At 39.5% G+C, this 24,976-nt stretch overlaps 1 protein-coding gene across 1 annotated transcript in view; it reads right to left on the minus strand.

Moving 5' to 3' along the window:
* Positions 1–297: 297 nt before the first annotated feature.
* CTNNA1 (catenin alpha 1) overlaps positions 298–24,976 on the minus strand; it is a 170,356-nt gene continuing 145,677 nt past the window's right edge. Inside the window, exons 11-18 of the mRNA XM_044664563.1 lie at positions 17,414–17,570; positions 12,095–12,295; positions 11,604–11,755; positions 7,962–8,072; positions 6,283–6,464; positions 5,365–5,470; positions 4,545–4,679; positions 298–1,390 (exon numbers count right to left, since the gene is read on the minus strand). Coding sequence (XP_044520498.1) covers positions 1,103–1,390; positions 4,545–4,679; positions 5,365–5,470; positions 6,283–6,464; positions 7,962–8,072; positions 11,604–11,755; positions 12,095–12,295; positions 17,414–17,570 — 1,332 coding nt within the window. The 3' untranslated portion in view covers positions 298–1,102. The remainder of the gene's footprint in view (positions 1,391–4,544; positions 4,680–5,364; positions 5,471–6,282; positions 6,465–7,961; positions 8,073–11,603; positions 11,756–12,094; positions 12,296–17,413; positions 17,571–24,976) is intronic.

Genomic DNA, 24,976 nt, shown 5'->3' on the forward strand with positions numbered 1-24,976 from the left:
GGCTTGATTTCATCATGTACTTTATTGGGAAAAGTTGGTGTAAAAAATATTCAAATTCATAAAATTTAATAAGACAGTAAAATTATACCTTGTAGCTATAGTAATCGCTATAGTAATCACAAATAATGTAAAGTTGAAATTATTGCCTGAACAAACACTATTTTGCAAGGTTTCTTTTACAAGCCCAAGGCAGGAAACACTGCAATTATTAGAAATGAGCACAATGAAAAATTTGCATTTGAATATTGGGAGAAAGCAAAAAAACATGTTACTATTAGAGCACCACAACACACCGGATGGAAAGAGCAATTTTATTAATGTCCTGCAGCAAAGTACATTAGTAATTTGTAACCAAGCATTAAAATTCTCATCCTGTGTCCTAAAGAGAGTAATCAGTTTTCTTCATGATGCATTATATTTTACTGAATTTCTCATAGATTGTCATTTTGCAGACATACATGAAGTCCCTCACACAAGGGTCACTGCCGACCTTAGCAAACACGCAGCTCCCTGAGATGCCCAGGGAGGCAGGCTGAGGAGCTGGTGGTTGCTTTATAATTTCCTAACAGCTGATCTATCTGCCCCAACTAGTTTCTTTGAAGATGGCCCTCTCCACAGTAAAATGTACCCAAGTGCTCTCTTCCAAATATAAAAGCTTTGAGTTAGAAAGTTGTATAATGTGGTGTGTGTAGATATATTTTTAACCAGTTCCCCCCTCCTGAATACTAAAAGTAATTGTTCCCACTTTATTGTTCACCGATGAGAACACAAACCTCAATCCACAATACAAAGCTTCGATCACTGAGATGTGATGATCTAATAGTATTAATAATCTCTTTGGTTATACTTTGTTTTCTTTGAGTTTATATTTTTTAAAAATGCAACTAGAAGTCATGCCTCTGGAATCTAAAAGCATCCTTGACTGAAATCCAAGCTTGTTCTCTTACTGGTATAATATGGTCAGGTTTAAAAAAGAAAATCTACATTTCCATACCATCTAATACCAACATTACATTAAGTAAATACATTTGATTCACAGAAGTCATTTGAAGAGAATTAGTTTGCAGAAGACAGTGTAGGCAGTGGGAGCAGTGGGTGCTCTCTAGATACTGTCCATGGCCTTGAACTCACTGAGGGCCTGAACAGGATTCACATGCTTCTTCTGAGACGCCCGCTTGATTTTTGTTTGGGTTTCATCCTGCTTCTCTCTCTTCACCAGCGGCTTCTTTTCTGGGGCCTTCATCTTCCAGGACACAGCAGGGAGGTTGAGGGAAGCCATTCCCTGTGATTTCTGGTACTTGGTGGAGGCCACATACGAGGCCTTCACAGTTTGAACCACAGCATTCATTAGGTTCTTGGCTGCCTGGATCAGGGACATGGCGCTGTCCACCTGCAGTCAGGGAACAACAGAACAGACCTCTCAGAGACTCGGGAAGGAGGACAAGGATGTACACGGAGGATCAAACTTAATGCTTTTTTTTCCTCTAGAAATTTATGTCCAGAGTTCTATGTACTATATTTGTAAGGGCACTACTTGGTTTGGTGGTGGGAACTGAGAGTTTCTTTCTAAAAATATTTCATGAAATGGGAAATAATTTTTATAGCAAGTGTCTCTGACAAGGCCTCATTTCTCAGGTATGTAGACAACTGAGCCAAATGCATAAGAATGCAAGGCATTCCCTGATTGACAAATGGTCAAAAGTTTATGAATATGGACAGTTCTCAGAGAAAGAAATTAAAACCAAAGATAGCCATATGATCAAAGAAATGCAAATCAACCACCTCACACCGACTAATGTGACCAAAAACGAAAATGAGGGCATGTGGCAAAATTGGGACTGTGAACTGATATAGCCTTTTTGGAGAGCAAAATGGAACCATGCCCAAAGGGTCATAAAACTATGCACACAACCTTTGACTCGGCAGTACCTCTCCTGGGGTCTGTATGCCAGAGATTAGAGATAAGGATCTACTTTTTGTAGTGGCAAAGAATTGGAAGCTGAAGTGGGGCCCATCAATAGGGGAATGGCTGAACAAACTGTAGATTGTGGCTGTAATGGAAAAACTATTGTGCTATGTAAATAATGATGAACAGGATGAGTTCAGAAAAACCTGGAAAGACTCCTATGAAGTGATGCAAAAGTGAAACGAGCAGAACCAGAACACTGTATGTATACTAACAGAAATAGTATTTGATGATCAACTGTGAAGAACTAAATCATCATGAGCAAAACAAGGTTCTAAGGTAGCTCTGAGGGACTCCTGATAAAACACTATCCACAGCCAAAGGAGGAGCTGTTGGGTGTCAGATGGTAGATCAAAATGACGCCATTTTCCTTTATTTCCTTCATGAGTTTTTTTTTTTACGTGTGACGTGTCCTCAGTCGCAACATGGGCAATGGGGTGTTGCATGTAAGCACTGATATGATCTCTACCAGACTATTCATCACCTGGAATGGCAGGGAGGGAGAGAATCGGAATCACGTCAAAATAAAACTATGACTACATCCCAGTATAACTGGTTCCTTCTGAAATCTTGTGCATTTTATAAAAAAGTCTTACTTTCTGTTATAGAAACAACTCTAGGACAGAAGGACAAGGGTTAGGCAATTGCCCAGGGTCACACAGCTAAGAAGTGCTTGAGGCCACCGACTCCATGCCCCAAATCCTGTGCCTTTTAAAATACTCTACTGAGTAATCTATCCATATCACCCATTAGCCAAAGGAAATCTATGATTTTAAGAAAAGAACCCCTAGGCCTTCCACAGGAAGGACAAAGGAGGACAAAGGAAGGGGCATGAACGCATCTGTCCTAGGTCTGGCCAGGAATGCTACTGTTTAGAGAAGGACTTAAAAGAGTTTGTTCTGCAGTGCTGAAGGACTTGTCACAAAGAATATTATCCACCTCCAGAAAAAGAATGGATGTAGTTAGAATGTATATCAAAACATCCTATTTTTCACTTTTGTGGTTTTTATTTGGGGGATTTTACCCTCTCCCAACACAACGGATAGGGAAACTGTTTTGTATGCTCATACACATGAAACCCTGACCAAATTCCTCATCTCTCGGAGAGGGGATGGAAGGAGACAATTTTGGTTTAAAAAAAAAAAAGAAAAGAAAAGATTTTTTCCTGTAGGTTCAATGGCACTGGAGGCAGGTAGGACTTTGAGAGTATGGGAAAGATAGAAAAGATGTGAAGCTCCCCTGCTGGCCACAGGGAGTAGAGAATCAATATTGCTGATACGGATTCTTGGTGAAAATATCAGGGGTGCATGAACATGAGTGGGGAAAAAATGCTATCTTCATTTCCCTGAGCTGCAAGTGATATTGGGCACTGCCTTCAAGTGGGACTGCAGGTCCCACGTCACCCCCCAACCCCACTCTGAGTGTGTCTAGGACACAGGAAAGGCAAAACATCCGTTCTGTGCCAGAAGTGAGGAAGGGAAGGCCCAGGCAGTTCTATTTTCATTTCAATTGACTGAGTTGTAAACCCAAGCAGAGAAGTTCCTACTGCATGAGAATGGCCTCAGGAGCCAGCAGAGCCAGGGGTCACCACTCCAGTGAGGCAGAGCCAGGTCAGACTAGATCCTCCACCCCCCACAGCAGGAAGTAGAGATCTCAGAAACTTCTGCTCTTATGAAATCGGTTTAGCCAATGAAGAGTCACCAGAATAAAGAGGGCCCTTCAGCCAGGAACAGGATTGCTGCGGAGAGCCCACAGCTGTGTGGCATTTGGCTAATTACCTCTGGCAGTCACCAGGGCCTGTTATTTCTATTACAGCCAGGTGGGTTGCACTTATAGGTAAAGATGACTTTTTCTGCCCATTTCCATTACCTTAAAGGTCTCACACCTCCCCGGCAATGCCAGAATGAGATGGCTGTGCCAAGCAGCCGGCCGGGGAGGCTCGCCCTGGAATGAGAGATCTGGTCCGTTCCAGCTCATTTGGAGTTCTGAAAAGCAGCCTGGATCCTAATAAAAGGCTCTGGCTGGAATGTATTTGTCATGCCATAACTCCTTTGAGAAACTTTTGGTTTCTTAAATTCTACCTTGACTTCGGTGCCTGGTGGTGGTAAAATGTAAGCAGCTGATTTTGGAGCCCCTCCTACAGGCCCCCCACCCTCCCCTTCTTCTCCCCTGAGGTAGCGAGTGGGCCGGGCCTTGGTTAGCTAGCCCAGAAGTGTCCTGCCTCATATGACCAAATGCTCTTTCGGGCTAAGGTGGAAAACTCTAAATATAACCCCACCCCCACCCACCCCAAAATTAGTGATGATGGCTGTGGCGATGGCTCTCAGATGTTTTCAGCAGTCCAGGGCTGTGTGGTTTGGGGCCACCAAGTACCACATCCCCCCAAGGTGTAAGCCAGAAATCAGTAGGATGGGCAAAGGTGTCTAGTGTGAAACAGCTGCCTTTCTGGCTGTGTTTGCTGAAGGGCACACAGTCAGTGTGAGGCCCGGCTGAACTGAACCGAGTTTGCCGCGTCCCCCATTTCAGACACCAGCAAATTTATTTTCATTCAATAATTTGATTTCTAGGAAAAACTCACCCCAGAGACGACAAGCTCCCCACCCAGGTTCTGAACCTCTGCCTTGACTTTGCTGCAGATGTTAAGCTGATGGCAGTACAGAGCGATGCGCTGCAGATACGCGAGGAGGTCCTGTTTGCAGGCGGAGTCTGGACACTGAAAGGGAACACAGGGGTTTTGACCAAATAGTCCTCTAAAGGGAGAGAATGACCCCTTGGTAAAGCACTGTGTAGAGAAATGTCATCTCCCAGGACTACCACCTGCATCGGCTCACTGGGGGATCCCAGAGACCGAGGGCTTGGGGGAAGGCAGAGGTGGCAGGAGTGGGCCACTGGGATGTATTTGGAACAAGCTTCATGAACTACGATAGCACAAGTTACCTAATTACATCCATAATGGAGTATGGAAAAAGAAAAAAGAAAAAGAAAATTAAGGGGACATAAAAGCCAGTCAGATGATGAAATCCAAATGAGAAAATTAACATTCATGAAAATTGCTTTGAAAAAAATTCCTATATGATGTTAATTCTGTTAAAAGCAAATGCTGGTTGTTCACGTTAGATAGAATGGTTTAACAGAATTCCTGAAGAGTCGGGGTTTTTACTAACTTGGCAGAATCCTGCCCCTCCAGCTGTGTTCTGGCCTCCTCTGGACACCTCACTGTCCCGCAGCACCAGGTGCTATTCCATGGAAGGCCCAGGAGGGCCCAGGCACTTCTTTTCCAGACCCGCCCGCTCCTTGGCTTTCTCCATGACATCATATTCTTTCCAAATGAGTGAGCAACAAGGAAGACAAGAAGAGCCGCCGCCACTCCTCCTATCAGATGTAGCTCTGATACTTACATGGTCCGCAATAGTTCTTCCCAACTTATCCATCCTTGATCCTGCTTCGGCAATTTTCTTAGCTGCACTAATTACATCTGATGTATTTTTAAGTGGGCCTTTACCTCTGTAAAAACAGGACCAGAAAATACCAGGCCTTAGGAGTAAGCAGCAAAATGTGGGTCCCCAACCACTACTTTTTGAGGCTTCACCAGGTAGAGGGGCAGAGCGCCAGGTCCCCCCAGTATTGGGAAGCCAGGGCCTCGCTGGGGGTATCTAGTCTTAAGCATTAAGAAAGAAAGAAAAGCAGCAACCAGGGTAGTCTAATGCTCCTTGGAGAGGAAGATCCTATAGGATATGGACAGTGTTAACTTTCTACTAGAGAAATCTCAAAAATGTAACCATGGAAAAATATCCTAAATAAAAAAAGAAGTGAGGGGTGAGGGTGGAAGAGAATATATTGGTTCAGAAGCAGCTAGGTGGACAGAGAGCTAGGTCTAGAGCTGGGAGGTCCTGGGTTCAAATCTGGCCTCAGGCACTTCCTATGTGACCCTGGGAAAGTCATTTAACCCCATTTGCCTAACCCCTGTCCTGTTATTAAGACAGAAAGTTATGGGTTAAAAAAAAAAAAAGCATATTGAGAGGCAGCTGGGTGATTCAATGGATTGAGAGCCAGGCCCAGAGATGAGAGGTCCTAGGTTCAAATTTGACCTCAGATACTTCCTAGCTGTGTGACCCTGAGCAAGTCACACCCCCCATTGCCTAGCCTTTATCACTCTGTCTTGGAACTAATACACAGTATTGATTCTAAAACAGAAGGTAAGGGTTTAAAAAATAAAAGCATATTGGCTCCCTTGTACAGGAAAAGCATTTGAGGCCCCTCAGCCTTCTCCCACTGATTACCAAACAGTGGCCAACACTGCCTCAGAGAAAGTTCACCTGGTGAAATCAGTCATCTCCATCATGATCATGCACATCTGTTTGGCCAGGACAATGATGTCATTGCCACTGTCATCCCATTTGGACACTTCGGCGTCCAGTTTGCTCTTTTCTTCCTGGAAGCTGGCCACCTGCTCAGCAATTTTAGCTTTCTGTTCTTGGGGAAGCTGAGCCATGATAGCCTGAAATAAAGTGAATATAAAGTTTTCACATAAAGAGAATGAATATAAAGTTTCTCCAAGTACATTATCCAGGCATTTCTATTGGGTTTTCCAAGAATATTTCCAACAGGTAATCTCTGACATATAGATAGGATAATACCATAATGGGCTTCATTTTGCCTGAAGGGTTATTTCTTTTCATCTTGAATTAAAGTTTATGAGTCTGAATTACCATACCAACCTGCAAGAACAAGTTCTTAAAGGAAAACTGAGTGAGATAGGCAGAAGGCTCTGTGTGATCTTCTTCATTCTGCAACAAAATGAACTTAAAACTTTCATCTTTCAAGTCTCAAACTCTGCCTTAGTCTAGAGAAGGAGCTACCCTGTGAAATGGCTTCCCTAGAATGCCAAAAATGGAAATGTCTCATTTTTGTATAGAGCTTTTAACATTTTTTTTTTTTTTCAAGGTGAGTTGGAAGTGGTTTTAAAGTGTGCTTTGAAGGAGGAAAGAGAAAGCCACTGGGAAATAGAAATTTCCACCATGTCACCCTGCATTTTAAGTTTCATCAAAGCACCATTTAGTTTTACTTGAGCTCAGAAGTACTTCCACAGGTGCAATGACAATCTCTGGGATCTGGCAGCAGCCAAGCAAAGGTGCAAAAAGACAGGCAGGGGAAGTTCACAATGGGCTCGGGTCCATTCTCCCAGGAGTCTCTGGAGACACAAGATAGTACTGAGTGCTAGAGGAAGCCCCTGCCGCACACCAAAGAAGTATCACGAAGACTGTGGGAGTAGTTTCTCCTAAGTATATTTTCCAAAGTTAAGTGTCAGAAATTTGACTAATAGGAAACCACTGCTCAAGTGATTTTAGAAGAATGAGAAGGCCCAATCGAATCATTTTTCATGGCATCCTCCCAAGAATACAAAATGGTAGTTGAAGATGCAACACTTCAAATAAAGGCAGTGGCACCAGCCATTTTCCTTGAATGTAGCATTGCTAATATCTCAGCCATTAATAACATTTCCCACCTATTCTAACATTTGAGGCCTAAACAATAGAGCCCGTGAAGGGAAGGGATTGACTTTGGATGAAAGCCATCGTCATTTCTTGGCTTGATGCATTTTCTTGAACCAGACTTCATTATCTCTGTTTCATTTCCTCTGAGAAAGAACCATAACTCTATTCTAAAGGGGCAGGCTTGCCTTCCTTGGGTTTTTTTTTTAATCTGAACTAAACTTTATAGACATTTTGTAAAATTCTGCAGCCTACTTAGCCTCAATATAGTGCAATTTTATTTGTGCCTAAATGTTCCACTTCATTTCTACTGCAAGAAAGGATAAAAAATGGAGGTCAAAACAGTGATAATATATCTTCTGCAAGAAAGAGCAGATTCAGGGAGGGAAGGGAAAAGAGAGAAAGTGTGTGTGTGTGTGTGGGGGGGGGGGGCGCACACCACACAGTTCAGAGGGGGTTAAACTGTTTAAACATCTGTCTTCTTCAAGAAAGAATATCCTTACTCGTGCACTTTGACCAGCAATAAGTTGATCATCTTCAGTCTGGATGCTTGTTCTACTTCTAACATCAAAGTCTTCAGTCTCAAAGTCAGAATCATCCAACTCTTCAGGAGTCTAAAACAACAACAAAAAAACCCACCCATTTCAGCTAAGTCTTATTAACATGTTAGAAGAAGAAACTGCTGAATGGCTCAGTGGATAGAGAGCCAAGCTTGAGGTCCAGAAGACCCAGATTCAAATCTGGCCTCAGGCATTTTCTAGCTGTGTGACCCTGGGGCAAGTCTTTTAACCCTGATTGCCTAGCCCTTACCCTTCCTTAAGGCAGAAAGAAAAAAAACAAATTTTAAGTGAACCAAATTCAGCCAGCCACTTTCAAATGATAAATAAATCACATGCCTCCCTGCCAGGGAATAGGGAGAGGACAACAGGTACTCTCCATACATTATGGTTTGGACCCAACTTTGGTGGGAATGCCCACTAATCCATGGATGATTGCTTGGGGCAATACGCAACTGCTCAAGATAATCCTTTATAGATGAAACTGTGCAGGAGTCACATCCTATTAACCAAATTCTCAATAAAAAGGACCAGTTCAACATCCTCAAAATTTCTAAGAGAATGTTAAAAATGGTTAGTAGGTTTCAGCAACAAGAACTCTTTAATTATATCCATTAATTATATCAAAAACCCTTCATCACACTTTCACCAGTCTCTCAACCACTTTTATCAGAGCACAAATGTATTGTTTAGGATCTAAATGAAAACAAAGCCTGCAGAGGATTAATGACAAGGAAGCAGGCAGTTTGTATGGAGCTTCTAATCTGTAGTTAGATGGCTCCATTTTGTGTGACAAGCTCAACCCAAAGGGCTGTTTTAGTTTTTGATATCAAAGTGGAGAATAAGAAAATATTTTCTTATAAGTATAATTTCCAAATATGACTCTAGCTGATTAATAAATGCCTGAGGTGTGAATTACAATGACACATATTTTACCATAGCTTTTTGCTCAAGGACGAAAAGGCCCAAAGAGCTCCATGCCCAGTTTTCATTGTTTTGCCAGGGAGAAGCTAGTTAAAGCTTGTCAGAGTCTCCATTTTTCAATGTTCACTGTTGAGTTAAGGCTATTTATTTCCTATAGGTGTGCAGGATATCATGTATTTCCCAGATACTTCCAAATGAAGATGAAGGGGAAAACTGCTGCTGAAAATGGAGGCTCTTTAAATAGCATTATTAAATTAAATATTATACCTTTCCTACCATATCAAAAAAAATTAGATAAAATGAACAAAACTGCCCTAGCTTGGGGTGACATTTCCAGCTCATGAAATTTTTTGGCTATTTCAGGAAGACAAAGCAAATTACAATAGCGACAAAGAGGCTCTTTAATTAGTTGTAATGTTAAATGCAAAGGAGAGTATCCTTCATAGGTTCTGGTAGTTGCTGAGTTCTAGATTATCTGCCTCTGGTTAGGAACCCTTTCTGTAGAGGCTATCTAACAGAAATGACCTGCACCAATGGGTTCACAAAAACTTATGTCTGTGATTCCCAAATGAGGAAAATCCTACCAATATAGGTCAGCACCTTCTTGGCAACCCTTGCTTATAAGGGTAATTTCGCACAACCACATAGTAAAAAGTCACACACATAAGGTTTAGAGATAATAAAAATGGACACAATGGCTGTCACAAATCATGATAAGGAGTCAATTGGTAAAGGAATGGGATTCTCTCTCTCTCATGTGGTCACCTCCTAAAGGGCAGCAATGACTAGCTTGATGCCACCATCTTTTCCCAGCAGTGAGCAGAGCCTCCAACAGGCCTTAAAGCAGGTCCAGCCTTCCTACCCTGGCCCTAATGTGAGGGTGGGCATCTCCCTAGATCTGCTTTTGCTCTAGCACAAAGGAGATTTCAAGATCTCAGTTATTTTGGATATTTTTTTATGTTCCCAAACACTAAAAAGATCTAATAATTCCTGGAACTCTAGGAACAGCACACTTCATTAAAGACAGAAGTGAATTCAAAGGCACCAACTGTTGGGCAAGGGCTGGCCCTGTTTTGCTCCACTCATCTATGACAGCAGCCTTTTAGATGCCCACGTGAGCTTAGACAACAAGCAATCTAGAATTCTTTCTCTTTGAGGTCTTATGAAAAAGGAAATATGATTTGGGATATGCTTTCCTAGGCCAGAACAGAAAGAACCAACCACAAACACTGCTTTACAAATAACTAGGGGGGGGGGGGAGGGGGCTAATTCACAGATGACTTTTAACCATTTTTCTTGTCATGGCCCCCTTCTCAGAATGTTGTTTTTAAATGGATAAAATGAACAATACCAGATCACAGAGGAAACCAATTACATTGAAATGAAACCATGGGCTGCACCAAACCTGGAATTAGGAGAACCTGGGTTGAGACATTTCCTAGCTGTGTGACCTGGGCAAGTCATTTAACCCCAGTTGCCTAGCCCTGTCATTCTTCTGTCTCAGAGTTGCTATTAAGATAGGAAGCAAGGGTTAAAAAAATAAAGAAAAATGAAACCAGTCTAAGAGTTCAGTCAACTGTCTCAGTTTGTTAAACTGAAAGGATAACGGAGGCTGAAAGATGAGTGATTCACCTAAAGCTCACACAGGTGTAGAGTTAGAATGTGAACCCAGGTTTCCTGATTCTGAATCAATATTTAGCTTTGGTAAACAGTATTTTCATATAAGTCCTTAGTTCTAAGCTTCATGTCCTATAGCCATGTTGGCAAACCTATGGCACGGGGGGAGGGAGGGCCACACCTGGACATTTCTCTCATCACTCACTCCTCTGCCCAGAAGTCCAATGGGAGCTCTTCTTCCCTCCTGTCTGGGGTATCAAAAGGCTAAAGCTTTAAGCTTATCTCCTCTAACTTGATATTTAATTAGAATTTTAAATTAAAAAAAAATCAGCTGGTGTTAAAATGCTAAAATGGTATAGTAGAAAGAGCACTGGACAAATGCCCATCTTCTATTCACTGGCCATGTGATCTTGTTAAGCTGTTTACCTCTCTGATCTTCTATTTCAAACCTGTGCAGGGGTCACTAAGCATTTATAACAGCTTCCACATACCTCCTCCTTTTTATTAGGACATACATGACAAACATTTAATGGAGTCACGGGTGGGGATGGGCAGAGAATGGAATTAGTAAATTAACAACAAATTTGCCCAGGGTCCTACGGTCATTATTTTAAGGAAGATTTAAAAACCCAGGTCTTGACTCCAAATACAATGCTACATCTCCTGTGCCAGAAGAATTGCTCACAACTGTTTTAGAGAGCTATTAATTTTGGTAGAATGAATTGAAATTCATTTTTAAAAAGGTATTTTAGTTTTAAATTCTCCAAGACAAAAAATTTTAGCCATGAATCGAATATTTGTCCAAAATTAAATTGTCATATCAGACGTGTTTAGACTGTTTAGACTTAGCCTGCTTTGACAAAGTTTTTGGCTTTAGGTTGCATTCAAGTCATTTTTGACAACATAATTAAATATCTGGTTTTAACAGCTTCTAAAATCATGATTTTAATATATTGCAACTGAGTTAGCTCAGTCCCAGAATGATGCACTGCTAAAGCTGAACTAATGATCATGCATAGATAAATAGACTCAAATCCAGCTACTCACCCTTATCATCAGCACAGCTTTTCTGATGTCCCGAATGCCATCATAGACCAATCGTGAGGCATCAATAAATTCATTTTCATCCATTGGTTGGGCAGGATCAGAACTGAGAGCTTCCACAGCAGCTTCCACTTGCTCAGTAAAACGTGGCATAACTGATGCAAAATGATAGTACCACAGGTTACATGGCCAATCTAATGTTAGAACTTCTTTAACTCACCTTTATAACAAAAGCAGCTCCCCACTCCTTGCCAGTTTTGCTAGATGCTTATTCTTTAAAAGTCATATATGTAAGTTCATATATAAACTAAATTTATGGCCGAATTCCTTAAAAGCAAGTGATATTCATTACAGAAAAATTAAAATGCAATTATTTTACATACAGATTCAGCATTCCTCTTCAATAGAGTGGTGAAATAATTTGGTATGGTTTCCTACATTCTAGTTGCCTGGGTTCCCAGGAGACAAGCATGATGACCTTTACCCACACCCACCTGTATTAGAAAGCAGTCTGGTGGCCTCAAGAACCTTTTCAGTATAGACACCAGGTTCATAGTTATCCATTTCTGAAGTGACAACATGAATGACTCTGGCTGCCCGACCCCGAATGGCACCAGCAGTGCGGTCTAGGCCATCGACATCTTTTTCTTGAAGAGCAATTACACACTTGTTTACATCCTCCAAAATGTGGTTCTCTAATGAGAAAAAAAGCAGAGAAATATTTGAGGACACCTACTAAATAGGAAACCTTAATCAAACTGGGATGACAAACAAAATAAGTTATTTAACTCTCAAAAACTCATCATCTACATGCCCTCATATTCTGAATGACAAGCATTACTTAGAATTAGGAAATATGAACAAAACCCCTTTAACAATCTATATTAAATGGGATATAAATACAAGTCATAAATACTTTTGTCTCCTACAAACAAATTATTTCATTCCTCACTATAAAAATACTATTATTGAAAATTTGAAACCCAACCCTGAGACTCACTCTTGGTTGTGTAATGGGCAATTTGTCTTGCCTTAATTACCTCCTCTGTTAGAGCCCAGTCATGCTAGGAAGGGTCAGATCAGACCAGTGGTGCTTCCCTCACACAAGCCAAAGCAAGATCTGACCTCAGGGAATGTCACTGAATTACTTGAATTCAAAGAGACTTGGTATCTCCCCCAGCCAGAAGTGCAATGATGGGTCATCACATAGTCAGTCCTACTGTTTTGATACAGAAATTTCACCTGATATTTTTTCCAGCCCAGCCTAGTGGGCCCCATTTTAGGCAACCAGGTCTCATTGGTGGTGGGTGCCAGAATTAATGTGGCCATAGGAATGGCTTCAGTTGACACCAGGCTGTCAACTTGTGCCAGTCAATTCAACTCAACAAACATTTCTGAAAATCACACCACATATAAAGCCCTGTGTTAGGCACTAGAGAACAAACTGTCATCATCAAATAGCTATTGCCAATCTATCAAATCCTGAGGATCAAGATCCAAATGATAGAGAAACAGAGACAGAGCCAACACAATGACTGAGGAAAGTTCTGAAGCCTGATGGGAAGGTCCTGAACCAATGTAGAAGTCCAAGCTAGATCATTAAATTCAGGGATCAGTAGGAACAGAAAAGAATGAACACAAGATTGGGAAAAGGAAATTAGGTAGGAAACTGGGTTGAGTTAAATTCCTTCTGATCTATTGTTTGTTTTTCACTATCACCAAACAGTTTTGAGGATGAACTGAGTTAACAAAGAGAATTCGGGTTCTCTCAGAGATAATTAAATTGAGAGGAAGTGCAGATTAGGGAAGAAAGTTTCCATTTTGGATGTGTTGAGTTTTAAGACAGCAAACGCCCGTAAAGAAAAATTTTCACAGAATTCTGTCAAGAGAGGAGAATAATCTGTGGAAGAATATGGAGCACAACAGAATGTGGAAGAATTTGGTTAATTAAGTTAAGACATGAATGGCTATCAAGGGTTTTCCAAATAACCTAAAAGAAAGGAAAGTCAGGAAATTCCCACCAATTAGAAAAAAGGTACATAATTAATTTGTGAAAGTTAATTTAGGAGAAATATTTGAAAAGGAGCCATTCCCCAATTGTGAAATGGTCTAAAGACATGAATAAAAGGCATATCAATGCACTGTTTGTGGATGTATGGATGGGTACAACCATTTTGAAAAGCAATTTGGAATGCTACACAAGATCAGTTATACCACTCTGGGCCTTTACTCAAAAGAGAACAGAGAAAGAGCAGCTTCATTTATCATAGCTTTCTTTTAGGGGAGGCAAAACAAAATAAAAACTGACAACAAAGGGGACTGTCTTATCACTTTAGAAATGGCAGGATAAGCTGAGGTATATGTATGTGTTGGAGCACTATCTGTGCTATAAGAAATGAGGAAACAGATGATTTAAAAAAGATACATATGCTTATATGAATGATACACAAAGAAGTTAGCAGAACATTACCTATCTATATCTATATACATTATAATAAAAATGAAAAATTTTGAGGATTTTTATAAAATGATGAATTAAATGAGTGGAAAGAGAACAATTTGCATAATAAAAACACCGTGAAAAGCAAACATCTATGAAAGCTATAAGAACTATTATCTATAAATAGAATAGGCATTCATGATTCCAGAGGAAGGATGATGAAACATGCTACCCATTAAAAGTATGACAGATTTAGGGTGCAGAATGATATATATGTATACACAATAAACATTTATATTTATACTACTGTATGTAGCCAATTTAGTTCCCCCCCCCCCCCTTTAAACTCTTACCTTCCGTCTTGGAGTCAATACTGTGTATTGGCTCCTAGGTGGAAGAGTGTTAAGGCTAGGCAGTGGGGGTCAAGTGACTTGCCCAAGGTCACACAGCTGGGAAGTGTCTGAGGTCATATTTGAACATAGGACCTCTCGTCTCTAGGCCTGGCTCTCAGTCCACTGAACTATCTAGCTGCCCCCCTTTTTTCTCCTTAATGGGGGTAAGAGGAAGAAAATGTAAATATATAATAATTTCTGTAAATTTTTCTTAAGAGAAGTGTATGTGCTACAGATATGCAACACTACAGACACTTTCTGTACTTCTTTATTTTAAAAAAACCCTTAATTTTTGTCTTAATATCAATTCTAAGAATGATGGGAGGCAAGGACTAAGATAATTGAGGCTAAGTGACTTGCCCAAGGTCACAGCAATAGGAAGGATCTGAGGTCAAATTTGAACCCAGATCCTCCCAACCTGGCCTCTTTTATACGGTGATAACCACAAGAAAGGAAGGATTAGAAGGAGGGTAGATTAAGGGAAGGATTACTCTTAAGTATACAACAAACTGCCAAAACGTTGAAATCTCTACAGCTCTTTTTGAGATAGCAGGAAAAAAATGGGAATCTGAGAGGTGCTCATAAATTGGGGAATGGATGAACAAGTTATGGAATACTATTGTGGATGTTGGGTGTTAAGTGTGATGGCATGGAAGAACCCCAACTTCTTTATCTATAAACTGTTGTTATAGAGAAGGAGAATGGATGATAAAATAACCAAATTACAAAGGTATCTGACCTGCTTCCAGTCACTCAAAAGAAAATGTAATCGCTCCTATATTGCAATGACTTCACAGTGATTTGCTTGACCACTAACCCGAGTCCACCAAAAGCATACTTTTGTCATAATGTGATTGATGTATCTCCCAATTGTTTCCCATTTGCTAACTAGTTTTTAAAATGAACTTAATTGGAACAGATAAGTAACAAAAATATCTCCTTCTATCTCTGTATGCACTTATAGCTAGGTATTTTGTGATACAGTACAGTTTATTTATTTTTTGCCTGTGAAATGATAAATGTCTTAGCTTCATTCCATTAAGTCAAACTACTCTTGCCTCTGTCTTGTGCACAGGCACAGAACTATATTTGCATAAAAATTTAAAATACACTCCATTCGGCCTGCATATTTGTTAAAGAATTCAATTTTTCTTTCATATCCTTTTGTTTTATGTGTCTCACCCTAAAGGTAATACCCAAGTTCCATTCTGCTGCTGCAAAATTCCTTTTGTTCTAAGTGATTTGAAGAATGCTGCAGGAGAACATTTGTTTCTGGTAGGTTTTAGCTCGACTACAAGGTCTGCAAGGAGATCTGTAAAATGCTTGGAGACAAATCTCAGGACACACAAAACCTAACCAGTGAAAGGAAACTTCAGGAATGCAATATCTAGTGGGGAAGTTTTTTCATTTAGATTTCAAATTTGTTGTTGTTGTATGCTTTAAAAGCTCACAATGAAAGATAGGGATCTTGTGTAGGGCTATGAAATGGTTCTGTACTTCACTGGAAAAACAACAGAAGACCAAGAGTTTCCAAAAAAGCCTTCCTTGCATTTCTGGCACCATTAAATAGCAAATACTTAAAGCTATAGATCAATCTGATTTCCCCTACATTTCTTCCTTTTTTCAGATTAGGGACTTCTGGGCAATTAGCACCTTATAGCTTTCATATATACTGACAACAGAGAATTCTCAAGGAAGGACTTTCAATACTGGCATGAAGAATAAATTCTAACCCTTAAAGAGTTTGTTGCTGCTAGAGTATCCTGTGCATACTTCAATTACATTGTTTCTGTTGAAAAGTTCCTAAGTTCAACCCTACATTTGTGACTTTCACTTAATCCCCCCCCCCCCCCAATAACTACTACAACGCTTGTCCCTCCCCTCCATGAGACCACATGGCGCTTTCTGAATCCTGGAAGGTACAGAGTGCTCTAATGCATTCAAAGAGCACTGGAGGCATTTGCTAAATGGAGAACGCATTTATATTTACTCAACTCTGAGGACACAGAATTGAAATTTATTTCAATGCAATAAAGACGATGAATTTCATTTGACAAACATTTTCTATACAGATGCAATTTACTATGATGTTACTGCTTTATGCTTACATAATGAAATCAAATATTTTTATAAGGTAAATTACCCAGATTATTTTCTAGTTCATAATTAAATGGCACTTAAGAATTTCCTCCCTGTTTTCTCTCTGTATCAGACATAGAGAATATACTGTTTTTTTCCTTTAAAGAAGCAGTTCCACTATCATTTATGTGTTAGGGAAAGGATTTTCATAAAGAAAAGACCTCCTTAAAAAAAAAAAAAAAAGGAACTATGAGGCTATCCCTTACCTATGAGTCCTCCTTTTAAGCAAAAAAGAAATGCTCCCAGTAAAATGGTGGCTTTGTTTGTGCATAAATCAATTTACTTTTCAAAATATGACAGCAGCACTAGACTAAACCTCTGTGATCCTTGCCAATTAGACATGGCACTGCAGAGTCATGGATTGTATCCCCAGAGTCAGCAGGAAAACACTCCCGACTCCAAGTAGCAGCTAGCTTCTCAAATACACACTTCCAGTCAGGATGCAAGGGAACTTGGGATTGCTTAGTGCAAACCTGCCCCATTACTGACTGAACAAGCAACTTTACATCCACAGTCAGTTTGTACTTCTTTTTCTTAAAAGATACCAAGAGTGTAGCACAATAGAATGATTTTCCACTCAGATTCCTAAATTTTTTTTTAAACCCTTGTACTTCGGTGTATTGTCTCATAGGTGGAAGATTGGTAAGGGTGGGCAATGGGGGTCAAGTGACTTGCCCAGGGTCACATAGCTGGGAAGTGGCTGAGGCCAGGTTTGAACCTAGGACCTCCTGTCTCTAGGCCTGGCTCTCACTCCACTGATCTACCCAGCTGCCCCTTCCTAAATTTTTTATAATTTGTTACAACCTTTGTTACAAGTATATATAAGTAAAACACCTAATTACCTGAGACAGCCAGGAAATCATCAATGGAAGTTATGTCATCAACAGCATCTGTTAGAACCCGGACTTGCTTTTCCCACTGTTCTTTAAAAAGATCCATGTTCTCCTGGGCCAGTTTACTTTGTGGTTTTGCAGCCAAAGCCAATGCAGCATTAATAACCTGAAAAAAAAGATGTCCAAGAATGCCCATTTAATTTCATTTTCAGTGGCATGCAATTAAATCAGACAAGTTATACTTGGTTAGTAAATTTAATAGCTATGTTTCTCCCCCAAACACATTCCTCCAGAGCAAAACCCAGCTAGAGGAAACCCATGGAGGTCATTGGATGAAAAATTGTACTTTTGTATTCTACTTTAACCCTCACACTGATGGAAAAACTTTTATTATCAAAATAAGAAATTTAATATGCACCTTTCCAATGACAATGTTGCATAGAATGTCTGGTAAAGCTTTCTTTCACATAAAGAAAAGGTAGCGCTACTTCCTTTATGTTGAAAAATGCAATTTCCTCTACAAATGGCTTACTATGAAAGAACCTTAGAGATCAATTTAGATAAATCCTGCCATGTTAAAGGTTGAGAAAACTGAGATAGCTTAGGTGACTTGCCCAAGGTCACACTAAGAGCAGCAAGATAAAACTAATTCATAACCAATGAGTCGCAATTCAGGACATTCATACTCTGATAGGTTCTACACACCTGTTTGGGGGCAGCTAAGTGGCTCAGTGGATTGAGAGCCAGTCCTAGAGATGGGAAGTTCTAGGTTCAAGTCTAGCCTCAGATACTTCCTAGCTATGTGACCTTGGGCAAGTCACTTGACCCTCATTGCCTTGTCCTTACCTCTCTTCTGCCTTAGAACCAATCCACAGTATTAATTCTAAGACAGAAGGTAAGGGTTAAAAAACAAAACAAAAAACCCATATACAGAATGAACTTGGGAGTAAAGAAGATCCAAGGCTCAAATTCTACCTCCTCTCACTAATAACTTTATAACCATAGTCAAATAACTATAACACTGTTTCCTCATCTATAAAATGGCAGTAACACTGATTATGTGCATCTTTTTAACTACTTCTTGTGATTTAGGTAATTGAAGAGGGACTAATGACCCACTGATAGAGAAAGTTCCTTACCAGGAACTTCTTCACCAGGAGTTCCTTACACCAATACAATCATACAACCAGTACCCTAAGGTTAGTTAGTCCAACATAATCCTCTACATTAATAGCATGGCTGATGGCAATAATGGAGAAACCCATCCAAGAATGGAAGATAGTATGAATAGGACAATTTGAAGATGCTTCAAAAACTGCTCAAAATGATGAAAAACAGTTCTGTAATTTCCCACACCCTAAACAGGACTATAAGGACCCAACTGGAAATATTTTTATGTGAGCATTACTGCCTAAAATTAAGTTAGCTCAATAATGGCTGTATGTTTGACCATATGATCTTATGGATCTGTTTGACAGTGTCAGGTGTACTTTGTTTCCATTTTTATTTAGCATTTCTATACTCCCTATAATACAGAAGCCAAAATAGTTGAAATCCTCGTCCTAAGAAAAGTCAGAAGAACATACTAAGATGAATATGATATGAAAAAAAAGAAATAAATGAACGTACTTCCAACAAAAAGAATAGGCTTCCATACACTCTGATATACAATACTGAGATCAGCAATGTGCTATTAGACAAAAGGCAACTTTTCCAGATCCTTTGATTAAAAAAAAAGTACACTTTACCCATGTTTCACCATTAGATGTAGCTACTTTGTCAAGGGTAACGTAGTCCCTATCAAAATATTGACAACCAAATGATAAGTTTTAAAATATATTCATTTGATGGGAAGATGTTTTTGGATTGCTCTATCATGGCACAAATCCTGAATTCAGGAATAAACAATTCCCAGAAAACCTCTCCCAGTCACATGAAGATCTTGTGCCATTACCTGGGGCCCTTATGGACATTATCAGACCTCATTTGGCAGGGTCTTGAGGAGAAAGGAAAGAAACTGGGTTATTTCTTGATGAAAAATAGCTACCAGATTCCTGGGTTGTTCTTTAAAATTGCTTTCTACCAAAACTAAGTTAAAAGGGAAAGAGTTGTCTTCCAAAGGCAAGATGTTCAACGATTGGCATGCTTAAGATTAGTTAAGGATAAAAACTACAACTATTTTTCCATTTACTATGGATGTTTTTCTAAAGGTTCTACAATCTAAAGTCCCTACAGACAGACTGCCTGGAGTTGTGATTATTTACAGCTTTTCAGTCTGTCAGTCAAATGAATGGAATCTGGACTCTTTTAAGTCTACAGGGATAAATCTATAAGGCAAAAAAAGTCTAAAAGGGGACAAATGAAAAAAAAAAGAAAAAAATGGATAACTTTCTGGAACTTGGCTTTCAATTTAGTTTGCTAGGGAAAAAGAGAAAAGTGGTTAAAGAAGAAAAAGTGGTGGGGTGTGGGGGAAGTAGAGAAAAGAAGTAGACCCTGTAAAGAATTTATCTCTCTTACAGTTCCTAGGAAAAGCCATGCATTAAAACCAGGATATATTAATTACTTAAAGAGCCATTTCTGTATTAACTAAAACATGTGGCATTCTTGTAAAAAGGTGGAGTTTGAGCTAAATCTTGAAGGAAGCAAGGACAACCAATGAAAAGGCCTGAGGCTGAGAAAAGGCCATGTCTTGAGCAAGGTACGAGAAGGCTAGTGCCTTTGGATTATGGAGTAGTATAAGAAGTCTGAAAAGGAAGGGTCCAGGTTGAAAAGGGAATTAAGAGATAAAGGATTTTATATTTGGTCTTGGAGGTATATGGGAGGCACTAAAGTTTTACTGAAGGGGATGAGAAGAATGAATTGTTGGAGATTTGAGCTGGCAAGATCTCCATTTTTCCTCCTCTCACTTCAGTGTTTCTTCTGACCTCATGACTAAACTAAAACTGCTACTGACAAAATTGTTAATTCTAATGGTTTTTCTAACCCCTCATCCCTGATTTTTCCGTATCATTTGAAATTGTTGGCCATCCCACTTTCCCCATGTCCTTTCTGGCCTTTCTTGACCTTGCTTTCTGCACTAGTATATTCATTCTTTTCCCCCTTCCCTTTAGCTCTGCATTCTCATGGCCCTCTCTGGTTTCTCAGGACAGAGTCAGAGAGACTAGGCCTTAAAGCCCCTGGTGGTTGTCTGTGCTGTCCTTGCTGGTACTTCACAGGTTCTTAATAAAAGTGACTCTGTGTTTCTGGTCTCACTAGGAGGCTTTGCTGGGATGAATAAGGGGGAAGAGGGAGGGTGGCAACTGCTGTCCTATTATTGACTTTTGGTTGGCTTTTTGTGTAACTCTGTGGAAGGAGAAGCCATTGTGATTTTCCAATGAATTTTTTTTTCATCATTATTTGATAGATGTGAACTTCACTGTTTTGTTGGAGTGCCTTTACCAGTACAACATCTCACATCTGTTCTTCTCTCCTATCACATGACTGTCAACCAAACTAGTTCAGGTTCCTATCACCTCTCACTTGGATTGTTGCAATAACTTTTTAGTTGACTTCTAGGCCTAGTGCTTTTCCATTCTCTCATCCATCTTCCACATCAAAAGTGCACATTGCGGGGCAGCTGGGTAGCTCACTGGATTGAGAGCCAGGCCTAGAGATGGGAGGTCCTAGGTTCAAATCTGACCTCAGACACTTCCCAGCTGTGTGACCCTGGGCAAGTCACTTGACCCCCATTGCCTTAAAAAAAGTGAACATTGCAGGAGGAAGGACCTACTTACACAAAAATATTTGTAATGACTCTTTTTGTAGTGGGAAAGAATTGGAAATTGAGGGGATGTTCATACATTGGGGAATGACCAAACAAATTGTGGTACATATTGGTGAAGGACTACTATTGTGCTGGAAAGATCTACAGGAATTGATGCAGAGAGAAATAAGCAGAACTGGGAGAACATTATACACAGTAACAGCAATACTATACAGTGATTATCTGTGAAATCTTGGATACTCTGCCTCCAGAGAAAGAACTGATGGAGTTGAATGGATGCAGATCAAAACATACTATCTTTAATCACAGCAGTATATTTTTGTTTTTATTTGGGGGTTTTAGTTATGTATGACTTTGCTCTTATAATGGTGACCAATATGGAAGTGTGTTTTTCATGATAATAAAATAATTTTTAAAATTAACATTTCTAAAGCACACACCTAATTTATTTCCCTACTCAAATTCAGTTAACTCTCTAGAATCTCCCCTCCCCCCTTCCATTTAGCATGTATTCTGGTAGCCATCTACTTTCCAGGTTTATTACACATACAGACTTTCTACACTCTGTATTTCAGCCAAACCAGCAAGTCCCTCTTCATCTGCTGTTTCGTTTTAACTCCATCATAATCTTCATCAAGGCAATTTATCAACAGCAGGGTAAATTCTTCATCATCATCATCTTACATCAAACCTTACACCACTCTTTCTGCCCTTCTGCTTCCAGGGATAATGGGGTGGGGCAAAAAACAAAGCCCCTCCCCAAACCTCTTCTCAACAGGCTCCTTTCACAGAGAGCTCCAGAGGCCAGCCACTGCTGCCATTTGAAACCAGCAGCTCTGCTTTGTTTCAACTCCACCATCATCTTCATCATGTCTGTCCCTCAACCACATTTTCCTTTTGTGAATAGTCTTCCCTTACTAGACTATAAATTCCTTGAGGGCAAAACTATTTTTTTTTTAAAGTTTGAATCTCTAGCACTTAGCTCATAGTAGATTAGTGTCAGAGTTCAGATCCAGGTTTCTCCAATTCTAATCCCAACATTCTATACACTACATGATGTAGCCTTTAATCAGAATAAGGGGCATATGTTCTTGGAAGAAAAGAAGTATAATCCTAGCTCATCAATACTCACACCTGGGTGATATGTCTTGTATTGAAGCTATCATTTTAATTAGGATTGACTAGACCATACATGTGAATCTTTTTCAGACTTTAAGATCATTTATATAAATACTCTCAGTAGGTGTGATCGGCGTATGTTACCATCTGTTTCAGCTGATATGTGAAAGCATTGTCGCTTTTCAAGCATTTCTAAACCAAATGTGGAACCAAAGACATTAAAAATAAAGTGCTGATATGGTAAAATGGTAAAATTTTTAAATGCCGGTTCTCCAGAAATCTGCTCAAAAGTGATTCTATTCACTGTGGCTGTCTATAAAAATCTCCAGTTTTGGTAACTAGACTTCTCTTTCTGTGCAACCTTCTAGATTCTAGACAGATTAAACCAATGGTAGAAAAATGGCCATCAAATAAAACAATTCTACCATTATACTACAGAAAAGATTAAGAATATCTCTAAAAATATATTTTCCAGAAGGAAGGTGACTTACTTTAAGAAGAGGATCAATCATTCAATAGTGACCATTTTAATCAGGTTCACAAGTAAAAACATTCAAAAGGGAAGAAGCTCACCGGAAATAGGCCTAGAAAAGATTGTTCGGTGGCTGTGGATGTGGTATAGTTTCAATATATTTATGTGTATACCCAATCACTCAAAATAAAGTCAACTGGAAGCAAGGTTTCATATTTTTTATTGAAGTCGTAAAGAACTGATTTTTGGTAAACTTTCATTTCACAATCATTTCCATCTTTACACTAAACAGGATAAGTATCTTCTAGGGTTCTATCAAGTATACTCACCACACCACAGACTCTCAATGGTATCATCCACAACAATGATAAGGGACATTTGCATATAGGTCATGCTACTCTTAACTTTCTTTTTATAAATTACCATCAGAAATATTTCATAATTTTTAGCTACTGAATTTGCAAAGTTTGCAAAAAAAATTTGCAAAAAAAATTTGGCAAAGGCCACCCCCGCCCCCCACTAATTAAACTAAATTACAAAATTTAGATATTAATTGCTTGGCATGGCATGGTCAAAGTAGAAACATCCATAAATTGTAGGGGGAAAAGTATGAAGCATAATTTGAAATTAAGGCTCAGATAAACCTGCTGACCTAATTTCATGATAGTCTCAGTTCTTTGTGGGTTAGACATTTAACTGATCAGAACTGGAAGAGGAAAGCTTTGCAAAAAATTGCCAATGTCCCAAAGGAGAGAAGTTGCACTAGGATGTGTGCACATACAGGGGCACCCGCCTTCCTCTTACTCTATGCCAAGAGGAGACAACTTGTATCTCACTTTGGGAAATTTTCTGTTAAATGGAACAAGAGCCCTCTATTTGCCTTTTCTGTCCACATCTAATGTGACTCAGGAATAAGAGAAGTGGCACTGAATGTGGGACAAATTTGCCTCTCTCCCTCTATAAGAAGGAACTTTGAAGAAGGGGAAAAATGCTCCCCTGCCACAGTACTAGTGCTCCTCTTAGTTCTTTGAATATAACTAAGCCCCTCTGCTCTCCTGCAGCCTCAAGTGTTTTTGTTGTTTTTTTCCCTCTTGGCCTCTTCCTCCCTAGTGATCCACCCAGAAACTTGGACCGTGAATTGCTTATGGGCAAGAGTTGCTAATCAGCACCAGTTGCATCTAGTGCTGGCAGAGATTCCCTTGTATTCTCTCTCTTTTTAAAAATTAATTAAGAATATTTCCCCATGGTTACATGCCTTGTAATCTCTGCCTGGCATGGTGATGGCAAACCTATGACATGCATGTCAGTGACATGCATAGCCATTTTAGATGACATGCAGTTGCATCAGCCGCATACAGAAGTATAGGGCTGCAAGCCGAGGATAAAACATTTGCTGTAGTGTAGACAATCTGCACTACAGATGACAATTCTACCTATATTAATTTACCTATTTTGGTTTATTAAATATAGTTATATATTATAATTATACATTTTTGTTAAACTATAAATATCGTGAAATTATGGTTTTTTTCTTGAAGCAACTGCCCAAGTTATGCTTGGCTTTTTGGCAAATTTTGACACACCAAGCTCAAAAGGTTGCCCATCACCGGCCTGGCACATAATATTATTTGCTGTGGGTTCACTGACTTGTTGACAAATTAATGATTTGATTTTTGTGGAGGGGAGAATGTCCTGTCAGATAGCTGCCTGACCAGGAGGCATATAATCTAGTTCCCACATTCTTGCTAGAAGGAAATTCTTAACAGTGAGTGCCTTCTCCCACCCCAGAACTGTCAGTCAGAGGAAACCAAGTTACCATACTTTGCAGATGCTATGATGGTCTACTTAAAAAATCCTAGAGAATCAATGAAAAAGCTAGTGGAAATAATCAACAACTTTAGTAAAGTTGCAAGATACGAAATAAATGCACATACATCATCAGCATTTCTCTATATTTCCAACACATCTCAGCAGCAAGAGTCAGAAAAAGAGTCAGAAAGAGAAATGCTATTTAAAATCACCCTAGACAATATAAAATACTTAAGAATCTATCTACCAAAACAAACACAGAAATTATATGAACACAATTACAAAACACTTTCCAAACAATTAAAACTAGATCTAAACAATTGAAAAAGACTGATTGTTCATGGGTAGGATGAGTTAACATAATAAAAATGACCATTCTACCCAAATTAATTGACTTATTTAGTGCCAT

Source organism: Gracilinanus agilis, chromosome 2, assembly GCF_016433145.1.
Source record: "Gracilinanus agilis isolate LMUSP501 chromosome 2, AgileGrace, whole genome shotgun sequence".
Lineage (NCBI taxonomy): Eukaryota > Metazoa > Chordata > Mammalia > Didelphimorphia > Didelphidae > Gracilinanus > Gracilinanus agilis.